At 47.9% G+C, this 17,392-nt stretch overlaps 1 protein-coding gene across 1 annotated transcript in view; it reads left to right on the top strand.

Annotated features, from left to right (window-relative positions):
* CSMD2 (CUB and Sushi multiple domains 2) overlaps positions 1 to 17,392 on the top strand; it is a 306,341-nt gene that overhangs the window by 222,970 nt on the left and 65,979 nt on the right. The window contains exons 30-37 of the mRNA XM_040588319.1: positions 3,921 to 4,115; positions 4,996 to 5,112; positions 7,873 to 7,986; positions 8,128 to 8,223; positions 10,308 to 10,511; positions 11,118 to 11,242; positions 15,440 to 15,536; positions 16,526 to 16,630. Coding sequence (XP_040444253.1) covers positions 3,921 to 4,115; positions 4,996 to 5,112; positions 7,873 to 7,986; positions 8,128 to 8,223; positions 10,308 to 10,511; positions 11,118 to 11,242; positions 15,440 to 15,536; positions 16,526 to 16,630 — 1,053 coding nt within the window. The remainder of the gene's footprint in view (positions 1 to 3,920; positions 4,116 to 4,995; positions 5,113 to 7,872; positions 7,987 to 8,127; positions 8,224 to 10,307; positions 10,512 to 11,117; positions 11,243 to 15,439; positions 15,537 to 16,525; positions 16,631 to 17,392) is intronic.

Consider the following 17,392-nt stretch of genomic DNA (forward strand, 5'->3'; position numbering starts at 1 on the left):
GTTCCCAGTCAGTTTGAAAGACCCCTTGGTATGAGGGTGCCACTGCCCGAAAATGCCAGCAGAGACTCTGAAATTTGGCTGGGGATGAATGTCGAAGGTGAAGCTTATCTTTTCTCATTGGGAAATCAACCGAATTCTAGTAATCACTGCATTGCAACATCTCACAAACCACAGATTTTATTAAGAATGCATTTTATATATTCATACACTTACATTTTTAAATGGAGACCGCGCTTTGTAAGCAATGTAAAGGGCAGGCTGGTTGTCTGGAGAACCTTTTCCCAAATTATTCCCTTCCCTTACATTTTGTGAGTGCTGGGGACGTGTTGTTACAAGCACAGAGGTGGGTCTGACTCCATCCGTCGCTGCCTCCAGCCGGGCGACTTGCCCTGCTGGGCTGGTGCTGAATGGGACCTGGGGTGCACACGTGGGTTTGGCTGCTCATGCTTGGGGCAGGGAGTGGGAAGGAATTTCCAGGTCGGATGCTCCGAAGCAGGAGGTTTTCTCACGCTTTTTAGTGCTTCCTGTTTCTGTTGTGGGCCAGAAGTGAAGAGGCGTGAAATTGAAAGCAAATGAAGCAAAACTGATTAATTTTCACCCTTCCAAAGGAATGAATAAAAAACCCTAAACCCCAAGCCCTATTTCAAATCCCTTATTATTTCACTAGAACTATTTTGCCCATCCTGAGCTTATAAACATATATTCAGCATTACTTACGGGTTATTTAAGGCGGAAATTCCCCACAGAAACACTCTTCTGCAAAATCTGTTGCAAAGCAAGCTGTTTAAAAATACCCAGCACCGTTTTCTGTTAAAACGGGCAGAAATGGGAGATGATGCTTGACCCTAGAACAACGTGCGTTTGAAAACCAGATCTTTTGGAATATTGTGGGAAAGAGAGTGTGTTCGGGGCGGGGGAGGGGACAGCCCAGCTGCTCGGGGTGCCAAGGCTACACCTGGCCTTGAAGATCCTGATGGGATTTGTCTTGTCTTCAGGATGTGATGATGACTGTTGTGGCAAGCTGTCTTCTAGACAATTTCTCTTGGGGTTGTGTTAAGGCTTAACTCTTAATAAAGGCTTGCAGACGTTTACGGACATGGAGTTCATGATGCCCTTCTCTGACAACAGCTCTCCAGCAAAGCTGTTCCCGAACATGCAGATGAAAGCCTGACCTCCTGGTCCAGGAGCTTATGCAGGCTTTGAGTTTTCCTTGGGAAAGGAGGTGGGAAGCGCAGAAAATTCTGCTTTCTTTGGACTAATGAACCTGTTCTCGTGGCTATTTTTTTTTTTTTTTTTTTTTTGTCTTGACTCTTTTCGAAACATTTGGCAGCCTGAATCCGTGTTAATTGGGACATCAGGGTAAAGTCCTTGATTTCTGAAGTGGCTGCGTGCAAATAAAACATGAATTCTAAATGAGTGAGCCACACTGTACTCACTTCATAGCCTGATAAATCAAAGGCTGGGGAAGCTGTGGCTTGCCCACATCTCTCCACGAGGCTTTCGCAGTCACCACGCAACCAAACGCTTCCTTAAAGCTGAGCTCCTTGCCGGCCTTTGTAGCCTGCTGCTGGGGATCATCGGGGCGGAGGCTCGTTCGGCTGGAGATACGTGTGGGACTGGTGTGTCAGGATGCATCATCCTCTGGGGTGAGCGGTGTCCCTGAAGGCACAGCCCCTCAAGGGAACAGAAACAGTCAAGAATGAGGAAAACACAACCAAAACAGCGGGGCTGTTGCTCAGCAGTCCGCCACCACCCTTTTTTCAGCAGTCGGCAGAGTGACTTGAGCAACGAATGTCAGGATTTTTCAAAGTGGGAGCAGAGGCTGAGATCAAGCACATGGCTGAGGGATCTGACAGCTGGGTGGGAGGGTGATTGACAGGTTGAAGCCACATCAACTTGTTAGATGAAAGGCAGTGAGACTGTTCAAAATAACAAGAGAGGCATAAAGTGGTCAGAAGGAAGCTGGTGGATGCGGCTTTTGTATGAAAGGGTCTAGAAGTGAATATTAGCAATTCAAAGAAATAAAGGCTTGTGGAGTGAAAAAAAAAAATGTTTTGGAATGGTAGATGAAGCATTTATACTTGCAGATGGCTTTTGTGCTACCATGGACTCTGGGCTGTGCCACTGCACCGCTCGTCTTCGATGCAGCGGCTGACCGATGCCCGGGAGCAGTTTGTTGCCTCTGTGGGCTGCGGTGACTGGTCTGCCCAGGGCTATTCCATCGTCTGGTGTAATGCTAAAGAGACGGCTGGTGTCTCATAAGGGTAAATGAGGAGGGGATGTGTTCGTCCGAGCTGGCCGGAGCGCCAAGGGCTTTGCTTTCCAGTGCTGTGATTGGAACAAGCTTTTTGGTCCTGATCTCTTACTCAGCATAGTCAAGCTTTCTCTTTTGTGTCGAGCAGGTATCTCAGCAGGACCTACCATCAGATCACACGGAGGAAATAACGCAGTAAAAATGTTTGCTGGAATTCTTTTGTCTTAGAAACCCAATCTTCTCCATCTGCGTATCGGAGCTCTCTTTTGAGCGCTGCGGCAATCGCACATCAAGGCACACGTGTGTGTCTTCCCAGGACCAGATAAACTGGAGCATCCTGTTACTTGGCTGGGAAATGGGGCTGTTCGAAGGACAAGTGGCTTGTCCGGAGAGCTCGTGCAGCAAGGCACCACAGACACAGCAGAGAACCCAGGGCTTCGTGATTTAAAGTTTGGTGATACAAGTGTGTGATGGTCTGTGGGGAGCACTGAGGGGTGACCAGCCTGTGGCTCCCAAAACGGGGAACTGGTGTTCTAGGGAAAAACGGTGGCCTCACTTCTTCTGTGGTTCAGGGTAGCTGTTCCTGGTGGGATCATTTCCCATCCTTTTGTGCCCTGTTTACCTGGATCATTAGCTAGTGGTACAGCTGTTGTGCGAAGGAAACTGTAGAGCTAATCCTGTTTTTCACTGCAAACAAAGAAACAAAAGCAAGATCTGGGGGCTTTACTGTTTTCTATTTCTCCCTCCACCCCTTCCCCAAATACTGAAAGCCTGTGATTTAATGCTTAAACACATCATAATTGTTCACAGACCCACTGCTCTCAGAAAAGCCCTCATCTTTAATGAGCAATTTCCAAATGACAAAAGAGCAGGATTAATCAAAGCCTCTAATTATATTTCATGCAGGAGAAAAAAAAAAAAAAAAAACCAAACCCGCAAAAGAAGAAAAAAGCCCTTCAGAAGAAGAAGGAAAAAAATATCCGAGTCCTGACAGCTCTGTAGTCTTTACTGGAATTTTCATATGTAAATGGGGTTTTTAACTCTGCAGGGCATAGTGAACAGAGAGAAAAATGTCTTCATTTTGTCTAACTACTTGTAATCATTTTGCCATAATTGCAGCCATGCTGCACATCTGGAGAATCCACCAGCTAGCACATGGCACTATGTATTTCCATGGTGAGAGCAGACAGCTCTTAGATACAGGAATGATAGGTGCCAAGGAGCTAACGCGAACAGATGTAGCGTATCTGAAATACTTTGCATGTTCGGTCTGTGTTTATATGCCCTGGTTTGCAAAGTTCCTTGCAGCCCGTCCCCTGTGCAGGAAGGGAGAGCCAGTGCAGATAGGTAAATCAAAGCTTTGCCTCGTGCATTGGATTTTGGGTACTGGCAGGAATGCGTGTGAACCAAAGCCTTCCTTCTTCCAGCATGCTTGTACTGGAGCTGAGCATCAGAGAAGGCTCTGGACCAGAATCTGACCTGTACAATTCCCCAGCTTCAGCAGCAGGAGCGAATGTTTGAAACCTAAACTCTGCGCATGGTACCAGTCTTCATGATACGCTTGAGTGAGGTTGCCAGCTGAGAAAAGCCAAAACCATGCCGTTCACCAAAATTTTAGAGTTAGCTGTATCGAACCTGTAAAGATCTTGGCAATTCTCTCTTGCAGAAAATCCCCGGGAGTCGTGCTTCGACCCTGGTTCCATTAAGAATGGCACACGAGTGGGCACGGATCTGAAGCTGGGATCTACGATCACCTACTACTGCGACGGGGGGTATGACATTGAAGGGGGCTCCACGCTGACGTGCATAATGGGAGGGGATGGAAAACCCACGTGGAACAAACCTCGACCTACCTGTACAGGTGAGGCTCGGGGGGAAAAAGGGGAGTAGAGAGCGATCTGCCTATTGCCAGATATTTCAGCACCTTATCCTAATGGAAAGCTTAACATCACTTTTGCATAGGGTGTTAAGCTGCTTGCAGAGGGGATTTTTCATAGTGTTTCATTATTAATCCATTTTTTTAACAGCCAGAGGTCGGGAAGACCTGACTTTTATGAGGTTTCTTTTGAGAGAGACAGAAAACTGGGCACAAAAGGTGATGGGTGTGACAAATCCCGTGTCCCTAGTGCAGGGCAGGATTTAGGGAGCCACTGCAACATTTGCTTAACTTCATCCCTGCTAATCAGAGTCCTGAAACCTGTGCTTTCCTGAGCAGGGCCAGAGTTACTGAGAAAATAAAAGATTTAATTTTTTTTTTCATAGGGGTTCTGTAGTTCGGTTTGTTTTCTGGCTTAACGAGAACATGGTTTAAACGGTGGGTTTGCGGTCAGACCTTCTTTGTCTGAGAAGTGAGTCAAGAGATAGCTGTCAGTCCGTGGTGACGGGGAGAATGACATCTCTGGCTTGGCAAGGCGCTGGCGGGGAGGACGGCATTCCCGCTGGAGCCGGGCTTACAGAGAAAGGGCGAAGGGAGTGGAGCTCATTCCGACCGGTCCTGAGCGCTGAGTCGGGTGGAGAGCCGTGCAAATCACGCGTTAGCCTACACCCCACGCACGGCATCCCTGAGCCTTACCACGGTCTCCATAATGAAATGTGAAGTAGGCATGAGCTCGGGTTAGGATAAGTCTGATTTTTCTTAACAAGAACTTGCAGCGAGGGCTGCGCTGCCTGAAGTGGGCAGGGGTCCCGGGCAGGCTGCGGCGGGGGCACGCTCGGCGAGCTCTCCTTCATTTCTCTCACAGCACCCTGTGGTGGGCAGTACACAGGCTCGGACGGCGTCGTCCTCTCTCCAAATTATCCCCAGAACTACACCAGCGGACAAGTCTGCCTGTACTTCATCGTTGTGCCGAAGGACTACGGTATGGGTTGTGGGGGGTGTTTGGAAATCTGTCCTGCTGTCTGTGCAACTCTCTCGTTTGTTGGTTTTTTTTGTTGTTGTTTGAACAAAGCCATAGAATAAGTGCTTATATAAATGGAGATAAGAGAGACTGGGAAATAGTAAGTGGTGCTGTGGGATGCTATTTATACTTTGTGGTAGTCGGTAAGGGTGATGGGAATTTTGTGAATTTCAAAATCTGTCAAAAATTAGAGGGCAAAAAAAACCCCAACCTAACAAAACCCACCATCTTGTGATTCCTCTTCCAGTTCCTGCACTATATCCAGTCATGCAGAGTTGAGAAATCAGCAAAAAGTAATTCATGGTGATTAATGCTAGCAGCAGACTCAGAGGACCTGCAAGAGTACAAAACGTATTTACCATAAACACATGCTAACTCTGCCGCTAAATAATCTGTGCAGAAAAGCACATCGGTGTATGGGTTTGTGGATGTGCAGCTATAGTACTTATGACTAATTTTTATTTTTAAATAACACGTAAACTAAATTTTAAACCAGATCCAATTAAATGGGCTGTCATTCTTTTATAGACTCTGATGCTGCTTAATTTTGGTCAGAGCTGGGATATGGGAGTGATCAATGTTGTAGAAACCTCTGAGGCAGCTAGCTGGATATTAGTATTGGTTAACATATTTTCTTGTTTGAAGGGAGTTTAAAGTTCTTAAAGAGCAGTGGCACTGACAGCTCTGGCAGGTGAAGGTGTCTAAATTCTGTTATTTGATTCTGTTTCTCCGTGCATCGTATCGATCCAGCCAGTCCCTGTGGTCTTTTCAGTTGTTTGTGATTTCCTTTGCTAAGATAGCAAGGTGTGAAACGAGGATCCCGTGTTCAGACATCAGTTATAAGCTCCTTTCACTGAAATCGCCCTTTTGCCTGTGCTCATCTCGGGTCCATCTGAGCTCCTGGATCTAACTGATGAAATACTGCCTCTTAACCTCTTTTTCTAGAGCTGATCTTGATATTGTCTTAAGAAACACAATAACTAGAGGGCTAGGCGGGCTTGATGTGCAAGCCTGACTTTTGCCTGCGGTAGGATGATGGCTAAATTAGTTTCTCTTCTCCACCTGCTACCTTTCAATAGCTTCATTAAAAACAAGCAGGGAAACCCGTAGTAGTGAATGTTATGCATTTCCCATCTCCTTCGCTTCTCGGATTCTGCGTAAGCAGGCATCAGGGTGTGCTGTCGTCACTTTTCCAGTGTTCCTAACATCAAAGCTGTGTGGAAACCTGAATGTGCAGGAAAGAAATATCGTAGCTTGGTGGATGACGAATTTCACAGCAAGGGACCTCTCAGCTTGTGAGTCTGCAATTGGGCACTTAGAACTGGAAAATGCAAAGCTAGGAGAAGAGACAAAGTGGAGGGAAAAAAAATCTTCTAAGTGCAGATTTGGGAGGAAAAAAAACGTATTGTATTCTGAAAAATAAAGATAAATAACTGAAGTCTCTTGGCTCAAGCTGGAAAAAAATGCTCTGCTCATCTCATTATTATTTTTTCCCTTTCATAAGCTCTGCCTACTCCTGGGTGCATTTACAATGTCTGCAGTAAGACCCAGGGCACCGCGCGGCTCCCTCGTTAGCAGTCTCTGTTAATAAATTGGCGAGTGTCCTCTCTCCTTAGCAGTCATCCTCCCTGACCAGAGAGGTTCCATCTAGAAACCGAATTCTTCAGGACGGGGATTCTTTTATTCAGGTTTTGTACGATGCGTAACCCGATGGGAGCCTGCTTCCTGCCAGGGGTTTGGTACAAATAATAAATAATAATTATCCGTTGGTGAAATTATATACCTTGTGTTACGTAGGCAGGCGAATGGGATGATTCATAGAAGAATCCCGTTTGGCCTATGAATCAGTGTTAAGGCACTGGCAAGGGAACACGGGGGAGGCTGGTTGCTGCTTCTGTTATGTCTACTTTGCGGATAAATAAAGGGCTCCCATCTTCCAGGCCTGTCAGTCAGCCCCTTTTTAGCTTTGCCAAACTCCTGAAATAAAAGCAGCCCAAGTGCCTGGGCGCTCCTGGTGATGCCGAAAAACCTCGGAATGAAGATATTTTTTTTTTGTGTACTTTTAGCAGCAAGGTATTCGTTTTCTGCGCAGGGGAGGAGGTGGTTCACACCACAGAAACTCGCCCCGAAGCACAGGTGTGAAACAGGCCTGATTTATACATTTGACATACATGATGGCAACATCTTTTCATACGTTATTCATGTAATTGCAACATCTCATTGCATATTAATGATGGGCAGAGTCTAGGCGGGGCCTGGGTGAGTTTAGGCGGAGTATTCTCTTGGCATCCATTCTGAGAGGGTCGTTCCGGCCTTCGGCCTCGCTCAGGTGGTCTTCCTCAGAGAGCTGCACTTTGCAGCTTTCTTTCATCAGTGACCCTGCCAGGATCTTGTACGTGAATCTTGGCTTGCTACCATTTTTTTTCTATTGATGTGTCTAACTCTACCTAATTTATAAATTCATGTACCTGGTACAGCGATTTCCAACAGTGGCTGAGGCCTGGGTGCAGTGAGCGAGAACAGGGTGATTCGGCACTACACGCTGTGGTTCCTCAGGAACCAAGTCAAGCGATCTTGTAAGGCAGGACAGAACTTTTACCTGAGACTTTTCTCAGGTGGATCTTTAGGTTTTTAGGCCTTTTTCACCGGCCCTGGCTGCTTAGGGGCGGCAGCGCAGGGCATCCCACCGCCCGCCCTGACCTGCGCTCCCTCTCCCCGCAGTGGTCTTCGGGCAGTTCGCCTTCTTCCAGACCGTGCTCAACGATGTCATCGAAGTCCACGATGGCCCCAACCAGCAGTCCCGGCTTCTCAGCTCCCTCTCAGGCTCTCATACAGGTAGGGAAGGTGTCCCTGTGGCTGCTGGGCAAAGCAAACTAAAAATGCAGCCTGGTGTTTAGCACCTTGCCCTGCGCCGCCCGCCTGTGTCGCTAACGCCATACTCTCCATCTCCTGGTTTCTCTCTTTCTCCTCATCTAGGTGAATCATTGCCATTAGCTACCACCAACCAGATTCTTATCAAATTTACTTCCAAGGGTCAGTCTACAGCCAAAGGTTTTCATTTTGTCTACCAAGGTGAGTACAGGCATGTTCTGCGGATGTCCTCAGGTTGGTCCCCAGAGAACGGTCAGAACCTCGGTGATGTCCTGATGTGTCCTGACCTGCTTTTGGCACCTGTGGGTCCTTGCACGCTTTCTGTCCTAACGGGAAATACCACGGAAGATTTAAGATTCTATTTTGGCAGCGGTGAACTTGCAGGGCTCCTGTAGGTACTTCATATTCAGACCTTCCGTTTTCACTCGGCCTCAACCCTCGCGCATCCTAGGATTAGTATCAGAAGTATCTCATTGAATCGTGCCCTGAGTACACAGCGAGTTCTGAAGTTTTCTACCCAGGCAATTTCTCCCACTGGTGTTTTCGCACATTTCTCAGTGTAAGCAGCTGAACGCTTGTCTGGCAGCTCGGCAAAATCCTTCCTCCCTGCATGTCACAGGCTCAGGTCTCCTGCTGTCAAACTTTCACCCCTTGATCCTTTCGGTAACAGCTTGCATTGCATCAGGCAAGTCCCACTCGGAGATTTTAAAGTAGTAAACAGAAAGTGATGCGCAGAGTAGTGGGAAAACAGAAGGACTCGCTCACCCACGTGCTCTGTGTAGTTACCCGTGGCTCAGCCAGGCTCTGGCATGTGCATTGCCGTGAGGCGGTGGCAGCAGCACGGGCAACCTCTGCCTGCTCCGGGGGCAAAGCGAAGCGTGCTTTAGGTTTTATAGGACCCAGAGATCGGCTCTCTTGAATTTCTGTCCAATTATTGTAGTTCTGATAGTAATATTCAAAGATTTCAGCAAAGCAAAGGTTTTGATGAAATCGGTGAAGATCACCTCCTCACTACCGCATGCTAATTATCAGCTGCACGCTCGTCAGTGATTACTGCACGGAAGGCAAGAGTAACTGAAAGAGCCACCCCTGGTTTTGATCTGCCTGGCCAGGCTCTAATGACGTTTACTCTCATTTTTACACATATGATCTCCCCCTCCCCGAGCCTCCCCCATGCAGCGAGGCGCGTGTGTGGCCAGTCGCCCCACGGCGGGGGAGTGGGCAGTGTGATGGGAGCAGCCTGGCGAGCACAGGGGCACAATTCTCCCCACGGTTTGGTCGAGGCTGAGCACCCGCTCGTCAGTCACCAGCCACCGAGCAGGGCTGCAGAGCCGTATTGGCTCTTGGATTTGCCCGAAGTAACGCATTGTCATAAGTGGCTCCTCTCTGCCTCCACATCCCCCTCCCCCGACCACTGGCACACTTCAGCCTCTTGCCAATCACCTCGCGTGATGCCTTCGGCAGTGGGTTTGACATTCACCTCGCTGAATGAAATCAAAATCAAACAATACGGCTAATGTGCTCATCATCTCCGTGTTTTTCCACTCCCAGCAACTCAGGCATTAAACACTGATGAATTGTAAAGCAACTCAGAGATATGAATTGATTTCTTCCTCAGCAACAAGATTTCTTTGACTCGTTTTCCCCCTTGCTTCCCTGTCAGCCTCTCTGTTTCCTTCGACTGGGAGCTTCTTGTTCCCAGTATGGAGCAGGAATGCAGGCAATTTCAACAGCTGGCGATGCAGCAACGCAACTTAAATTCCCCTTTTCTTTTTTTAACCTTTCTCATCATGAAGAAGACTGATTAAATTTCCTGTCCTTTATAGTAATGAGGCCAAGTAAGCCAAGAAACCTAAAGGGTTTTCTGCTGAGGCTGTAGCAGTATATGGCAAACTGAGGTTTTGGGAAGTCACTGCTGAATGCCTTGGTTTCCCTGTTTAGAAGTGACCTTTCTGGTGCAATGGTCATTTTTTGGAAGGCAAACAGTCTCCTCTTAGGAAGCATGCGTGGTTCTGTAGTGACCTAGCTGCTTTTATTTCAATTAGCACTTGAATTGTCAGAAGTTTGAGTGAAATGTTATTTCTTTTTCTTCTCGATCATCATGTTTGGGTTCAGCCTGTCTTTGGGGTTTAGGTATAATCAATTCCTTTGTTTGGTTTCAACGGATCTTTAATTTGGCACTTAATATTTCCAAAATATGTCCTCTAACCATTTTTTTTTTTATTTTCTCTTTTTGCTTTGCAACCACTCACTGGCCTGCTGGTTCCTGCTGCCTGCCATGCCAGCGGTTCCTCGGACCAGTGCCACCCAGTGCAGCTCAGTGCCAGAGCCCCGCTATGGCCGGCGGCTGGGCAGCGATTTTGCGGTGGGAGCAGTGGTGCGGTTCGAGTGCAGCGCTGGCTACATGCTCCAGGGCTCCCGCAGCATCGAGTGCCTCACCATGCCCGGGGCACTGGCTCAGTGGAACGTTTCGGTACCCACCTGTGTCGGTAGGTAACTACGGAGGAAAAAAAGGCAAAACAATTCAGCAGTTTGTGCTAGAAAAATTAAAGACGCTATTTGGAATGAGTAAAAAAACCCTCACCAAACACAAAAACTAAAAAAAAAAAAAAAAAAAACCAACAAAACCCTAAAACACCAGTGAAACAACAACAAAATCATTTCTTACCTCTTACATACAAAAGCCAGGCTTGCCTGTGAAGAAGGGCAGTTAACCCCACATGTCAGGGAAGGGACCTTCTGATCCTTTGTGAACTTTTTGAATGAGTATTGACTCGTGAGATCCAGGCCAGCATCTAGAATTAATTACATCTGCCTGAAAGCTGCTTTCAGCTCCTTTGGAGGAGAACAGTTCCTAAAGCACCAGCCTGGTGGGCTGTTGTAGCCAACGTTCCCCACACCCAAGGACTGTACACTCCTTGCGTCAGAAGTTGTATGAGAGTCACTGAAAAGAGGTTTATTCATACAGATCTAATCCTCAAACCATGAGCCAACTCTGCCTGCTTTTGTGTCTGTGGATAGATGCTTGAAAGAGAATATTTTTTTGTATAAAGCCAAGTCTTTCCGCTTTCCAACAGCTACTTTGCTTGTTTCAGTGCCATGCGGTGGAAATTTGACTGAACGCAAAGGAACCATCCTGTCCCCTGGCTTCCCTGAGACGTACCTGAATAGCCTCAACTGCGTGTGGAAGATAACGGTTCCCGAAGGAGCAGGGATACAGGTACGGGGCTCCTGGCTGGCTGCAGCACGGGATGGAGAGGAGAAGGCACGGTACCCAGTGCACTTAGAGGCCACGTGTTATGAAGTTGCCGCTCCTCACGGGAAAAAGATGGGTTGAACCTGTAATTCTCTAGAATCAGACATTCGTTTACACTGTGACTGCCAAAAGTGGGTAATACTTCAATGTATTTTTTGCCTCCTGGAGGCACTCTCTGTGGGAAATCAGCTGGAGCTACGTGGCTGTTCTGGTGTAACAAAATAATTGCGGTATTTTGGGCATATATCTTTATACTGCTTAATTATGCAATGTTGAAAGCAATGTAAGCGACACCGAGGAAGAGTTGCTTGCTCGGAGTGCCTGCGTGGATTTGTTATGCCAGCAGAGTTGCGGCGCTATGATTATACAATTACAGCTTTGCTGTTCATTGTCTCCAGGTAAATGAGCTCTCTCTTCAGGTCTTTTTGTGGTCCTTATCATTTCTCTGCAGAAATCGTCCTGCAAGCTAGAGGGTGTTGAGAATTAAGCCCAACATCAGAGACCAAACCTTAGATAAAGTTCCCATTCAGCACACACGTGCCTTGTCCTCACAGAAGGCATCTCGCCGTGTGTTGCGCTGACATCGCTTGACGCACAGGAGATGGATTCTTTAACAGGTCCATTCATTCCACAGGCCTCATTATCAGAGGGTTTCTTTTTTCTTTCTACCACTTTGTCTGCGAGGGTTTTGTTCCTGAAGTGCTTTTATTTCTCCATCATGTACTTGGCTAATGGATTTGTAGGTGCGCTCCTCCCTCTCCGCAGCGCTCCCGGCTGTTGGCACACAGCAGTCGTGTTTATCTCAAGGGTTTTATTGAAACATCATCTCTGCCTTGCTGGATTACAGTCCTGCTCTCCCAGATGGGGGTTCTGGGACCCACCATCAGAACCCAGCACCAAAACCTGCGTGGACAGGGCTGGTGGGAGCAGCGCTTGGGGGCTTTCGCAGCAAAACAGGACAAGCCGGGGGAAATATTTTGAGCCCTCTGTGTCCAGTCTGACAAATTCTGCTCCCCTCTTTGGTTTCGAAGCCGTCTGAAAGAGTGTTTTCAAAAGCTGCAGAGCTCACTGTCAGTACTTCCCTGTTCATCTGAAATTTTAGTTGCTCCCAAAATCCCCCGGTGACAAGAAAGATCCATTTTGCTCAGCCAAACATCTGAACAGTTGAGGCAGTTGGCGAGTTGCTGGGGACTCCTGGGAGCAGGAGGTGATAATTCACTTAATTTTTAAAGCGATATAAATAGATGCCTGTATTCTGCGCTGCCACGTCCTGAATACAAACCCTCGCTGCCACTTCTCAGCCCTTGGAGGTCTTTTTGCCTGGCGGTTACGCTTAGAGGAAAGCGCGTATCGCAGCGGGCTGTTAGAAGCGTGTCTCTTCTAAGTTTCCCACTTTTTTGGTTGTGCCAACGCAGCGCTCTGGCATGTAAAACTGGAAAACATAAGGCAAAGTGTTTTAAAGGCTTGGTGGTTGTGGTTTTTTGAGCCCCTTTCCTGCTGGATGTGATCCCTTGCGAGGGAAATAAATATTTTGGGGTGTAACACAGAAGGCAGGCAAATGAAAAAGCGTGTCCCGTGGCTGAGCTGTGCCCCTACAGTTGTTAGGTCTAGAGTGGGAATTTTTCCAGCAGGAAAAAAATTTTCAGCCTGACCCCTTCCTCTGGTGCTCAGCGAGAGCCAGTGTGGCTCCGCAGCGGTGCTGCCGTCTCTGCTCCCGGCGTGGGGGATGCAATGCCATGGGCGTGCTGGACCAGCCGCCCCTCGGCTCTACCCCTAGACACAGCCTGCTGGCAATCGCATCGCCTTGTGACACCGGGATGTCCACTGGAAGTCTTCTAGGGGGAAAAAAGGCATCGTGGAAGGTCTTGGACCTCGGGGAGTAGAAGAGCGGCCATGAAGACCTGCACAGCCCAGAGGCAGGGTGATGGCCACGGCGGCTGTTTACCTGCCCCGCTCACGTGGGCTCTGCTCTCCTGGTCACCCACTTCTGTGCACAAGATGTTCTGTGTTATTAGATACTAATTTAAGCATCAGTTTACCCTCATTTTGTACAACAATTAAAGGTTAAACAACTGTAAATCAGAGGAGGAGGTGAAATTAAAGCTTTCTTGGTAGCGGCGAGTCACTAGCAGGATTTTTATGTAATCAGTGTACGAGCTAGCACTTCTGCTATGAATTATTCATTCCTGTAGCAAACCTTCCTGAGTGAATTAATTTATATACATGGCAGTAAATAGATGCAGATCCCTTGTGAATCCACATGTCAGACTAGAATTAGGACCTTAAAAATGTTTATTCCGTTAAGCTGGGGTGGGGGGGAAGAGAATAAATAATTTAGAAAATGTAAGAGCAAACAAAATGCACATTCTCAATCCAGGTTCTCTTGCAATAATGCAAATGACAATAGGGGTGTAATTATGCAGGCTGAGGGGTATCGACTTGGTCAGTGTGATCAGTAATGGCTCTGCAGGGGTCACTGCAATTTCTGCTAGATGAACACCACATTTATTTTCGGGGGGGGGGGAGGGGGTGTCCAAACTTTGCAGGAACTTTATAGCCTGCTTTATTATTCAGAATAAATCAAGGAGGAAAAAAGTTAAAACAGCAGAAATAATGGGGGTTGATTTTATTTTTTTAGTATTATTAGTTTTTATTTTAATGTGCGTGGTTTATGTTTAGCAGGGCGAAGGCAAGCAGGGTGTTGGGAGTGGGTGAGTAAAGCCAGGATAAGAAGACTGCAGGAATAAGGGGGGGAGGGTTTCGCAGGATTACCGGGGGGAGGGGTGGGTGGGTGCATGGGTACGTGTGGGTGGGTGGGTGCAGTCAAGGTGTGCAGGGCGCTGAAATCCCTTGGCAGTGCTCAGTCCAGCCAACGCGTCCTGCCGAGCGCGGTGCTTAAGGGAGTCACTCCGCTGAACTCCGCAGGACCCCGGCAGATCAGAAGCATTAGGCTTCGCAGGAGATCTTTGTCCAAAGAGCCCTCAAAGAGCGGAGGCTCCGCAGTGAGCAGATGTGTGAAGGCTGGAGATAAAGGGGGGTCCACCTGCTGGAATGGCCAAAGTTCTGGCCTTCTCCCCAATCCTACCGGCAGCGGTGCCGAACCACCGCAGCTTCTGCTGCGTGCCAAGAAATGCAGCCTTTTATTTGGAGCCAAGTCTTACGAGTCATTTGTGCTCCTGATTTGTCTCTAAGGGTCCTTTTTTGAGGTTGTTGGCCTAGCAATTTAATTTGAGGTACCCAGTGTTTGAAAATCTCATCTCGAGCTTACAGATTAAAGCTGGGGTTTTTTTCTGCTGCTGTTGGCTTTCTCTCGGGTTTGCTGTCGGACTCACTCAGGCAGTTCACCAAACCTGATCTACAGCACAGTTTATTTTCCTTAATGGGACACCGAATACTTCGAACTGCCAGCATTTAGGAATAAAAGCAGACTCCATTTTAATGGTAATCAAGGAAAACAAATCTGTGCAATTACATGTAGATCTTTGCTCGAGTGTAAGAGCTGCTTTTCAGTGTATATGCAGATTTATCAGATCTCAGGGTGTTACTCATTTGAGGATTGCACTGATGTTCTAACAAACAGAGTCAAGTGGCCGACCTGAGCCTCCAAACCTCATGGGGCATGGCAGAGAAAGGTGGGAAATTTGAAAATGCGACTTCAGTGATTTGACTAAAAGCTGAGAAAAAAAAAGGCAGTGGCAAGAACTTCATTAGATCAAAAAAAACCCTTGTGGTTTAATGCGGGTTTCTTTGTTTTTAGTTCAGTTCTTGGGTTGCCAGTGGTTGCCTTCATTTGAAAGCGTTGCAAAAGTCTTCAGGGATTTCTCAAAACAGAAAAAAAAAAAAAAAAAAAAAAAGGCTCCAAATCTCTGCTGCTGTAAATTAGCTGTGAAAATACAGGAGCTCTCCCTTTGCAGCAGCAAAAGACAGCACCCCTGACTCAGAAGCATGGGGTTTGCAGGGACACAGCTGTGTAACCCAGGTGGTGGTACTCAGAGGCAATAGGTCTCCAAGTTTTGCCAGCACAGATAAATAGCACTGCTGACTTACGGCCCCAGGGTGTGTTGCTGCCCTCATTAGTGGCCCTTTCATCGGTGCTGTTGTGTTGTGGTTTATTAGCCTGATGCAGGAGTTGTACTGTTACTTCTGTTTTTTTCTCTCCAGATCCAGGTGATCAGTTTTGTTACTGAGCAGAACTGGGATTCCCTGGAAGTGTTTGATGGAGGAGATAACACCGCCACCATGCTGGGCAGTTTCTCCGGTACGTGTTCAGCATCGTGTTCGGTGAAGCCCGCCGGCACGTGCTTCATTCCTGCTCACATCGGCTGGACTTCAGCACGTACATAAAATTAAGCGTATATTTAAGTGCTTCAAAAACTCGGAGCAGATTTAAGTGCGTGGTTAGAGGGAATCACGTGCTTTGCTGAACTGGGAATGGGGCTGCTGTCCTCCTGCATGAAATGTTGATAGAGAGCCTTAAAGGCAAAACCAGGGGGTGAGGTTTGGGTTTGGGTTTTTTTGCAAGACCCCACAGCCTGGAGGTGGGAGTTGCACAGCGGTGCCGGGCTGTGTGGGGTTAGCTCGGAGCACGGTGCTCGGTGGGTTAACCTCTCTGAGTTGCACCAAAATGGATGAAGGGCTACGAAACAGCCTTTCTTGTGCCTGACAGTGGGGCCAGTGGCTTTTAGCAGAGCAGGGAGCAGCCGGCAGCCCAAGAGCATTGTAAAGCTTTCAACTAGCAGAGCCACTTGCAAGCCGATGGCCCCGGTTCTTGCTTATCTAATGACCAGTTATCTTCAAAGCGCTCTGAGGTTTCTGAGGAGAAGGGTCGTGCGTAAAGACCTGCCGACTCCGCGCCCGGCTCTGCCTTTGGGATAGCACTGCCTTGACATGGTGCTGCAGCAGCTCCCAAGCAGGGAGGCAGGAGAAGGAATCCCGACTTTGCGGGGGACCTGAGCTCCACCCACGCTGTTTCTCATCCCTGGTTCCCTTCTCGACGCTTTTAGTCTGTCTGGTCTGTAAGTGGTAAAACTTCACATGATTAAATTCACCAGTAGACTTTGAAAAGGCCATTGCGGAGAGGCCTTGGGTATTTCTCAATTGGCCTCATTAGAACCTGATCAAAACCAACAGAGCTTGTTAAGTTAAAGGACTTTCTGTTCTCAGCCTCTTCTGTAGCTAGTCTCCGAGGACACGAAGGAGGAAAAAAGAATCCTCTTCAGTATCTTTGTGCACCTCTTGTTTTCCCAGGAACTACAGTGCCTGCGCTGCTGAACAGCACTTCAAACCAGCTCTATCTGCATTTCTATTCGGATATCAGCGTCTCTGCTGCCGGCTTTCACCTGGAATACAAAAGTAAGAGCATCTCAGCCTTGATCTCGCAGTTCCTCTGAGCAGTGGGGAGATGGTTACAGAGCCGTAGCCTTGTAGGAGTGGAAGCTGCTTAGTGGGTAAGGGGTGGTGAGCTTTGAGGATCATGCTTATGTGGTTCCCCACTCTTAAGCTGCGGAGAGGGGGTGACCGTGAAGTGGAGAATAGATGCAGCAGAGGTGATGTGGGGTCATGGGGTGACCCTCGTCTTGCTGCTGATGCACTTTGCAGCACCTGTTTGGTTTCCGTGTTGTAGCGCAGGAGGAGCTGTGGAGGCCAAAATGTTAAAAATTCATGGAGAGTTGGCCTGTTCAACGCAGTGCTGTCATCTTTGCTCGGGAAGTGCCTAAAATGATGCTTGCCAGAGTTTGGGAGGGACTGCCTGCTCTTTGCATTCCGTATCGGTCATCGCTGGAAACAGCGTGCAGGGCTAGAGGGAGATCCGTAGGATAATTTGGGTTGGAAGGGACTGCAGAGGTCATCTCATTGAGCCTCCTGCTGAAAGCAGGGTCAGGTACGAGACAAAACTAGATTACTCACTTTACGCATCTTTATGCAGTCTGTGCTTGGAAAAACTCCAAGGGTGGAGACTGCAGAAACACTCCAGGGAGCCTTTCATCAGAGGATGCTGCTGCAGCCCCCCGCCTCTTCCTGGTGCTCCTCTGCTGAGCTCCGTCTGCCTTATCAACGCTTTTCTTATGCTGTGGGGCACAAAACTGGGCACAATATTTTAGGTGTTGAGTAGCG

Source organism: Falco naumanni, chromosome 3 (assembly GCF_017639655.2).
Source record: "Falco naumanni isolate bFalNau1 chromosome 3, bFalNau1.pat, whole genome shotgun sequence".
In the NCBI taxonomy this organism is placed as follows: Eukaryota; Metazoa; Chordata; class Aves; order Falconiformes; family Falconidae; genus Falco; species Falco naumanni.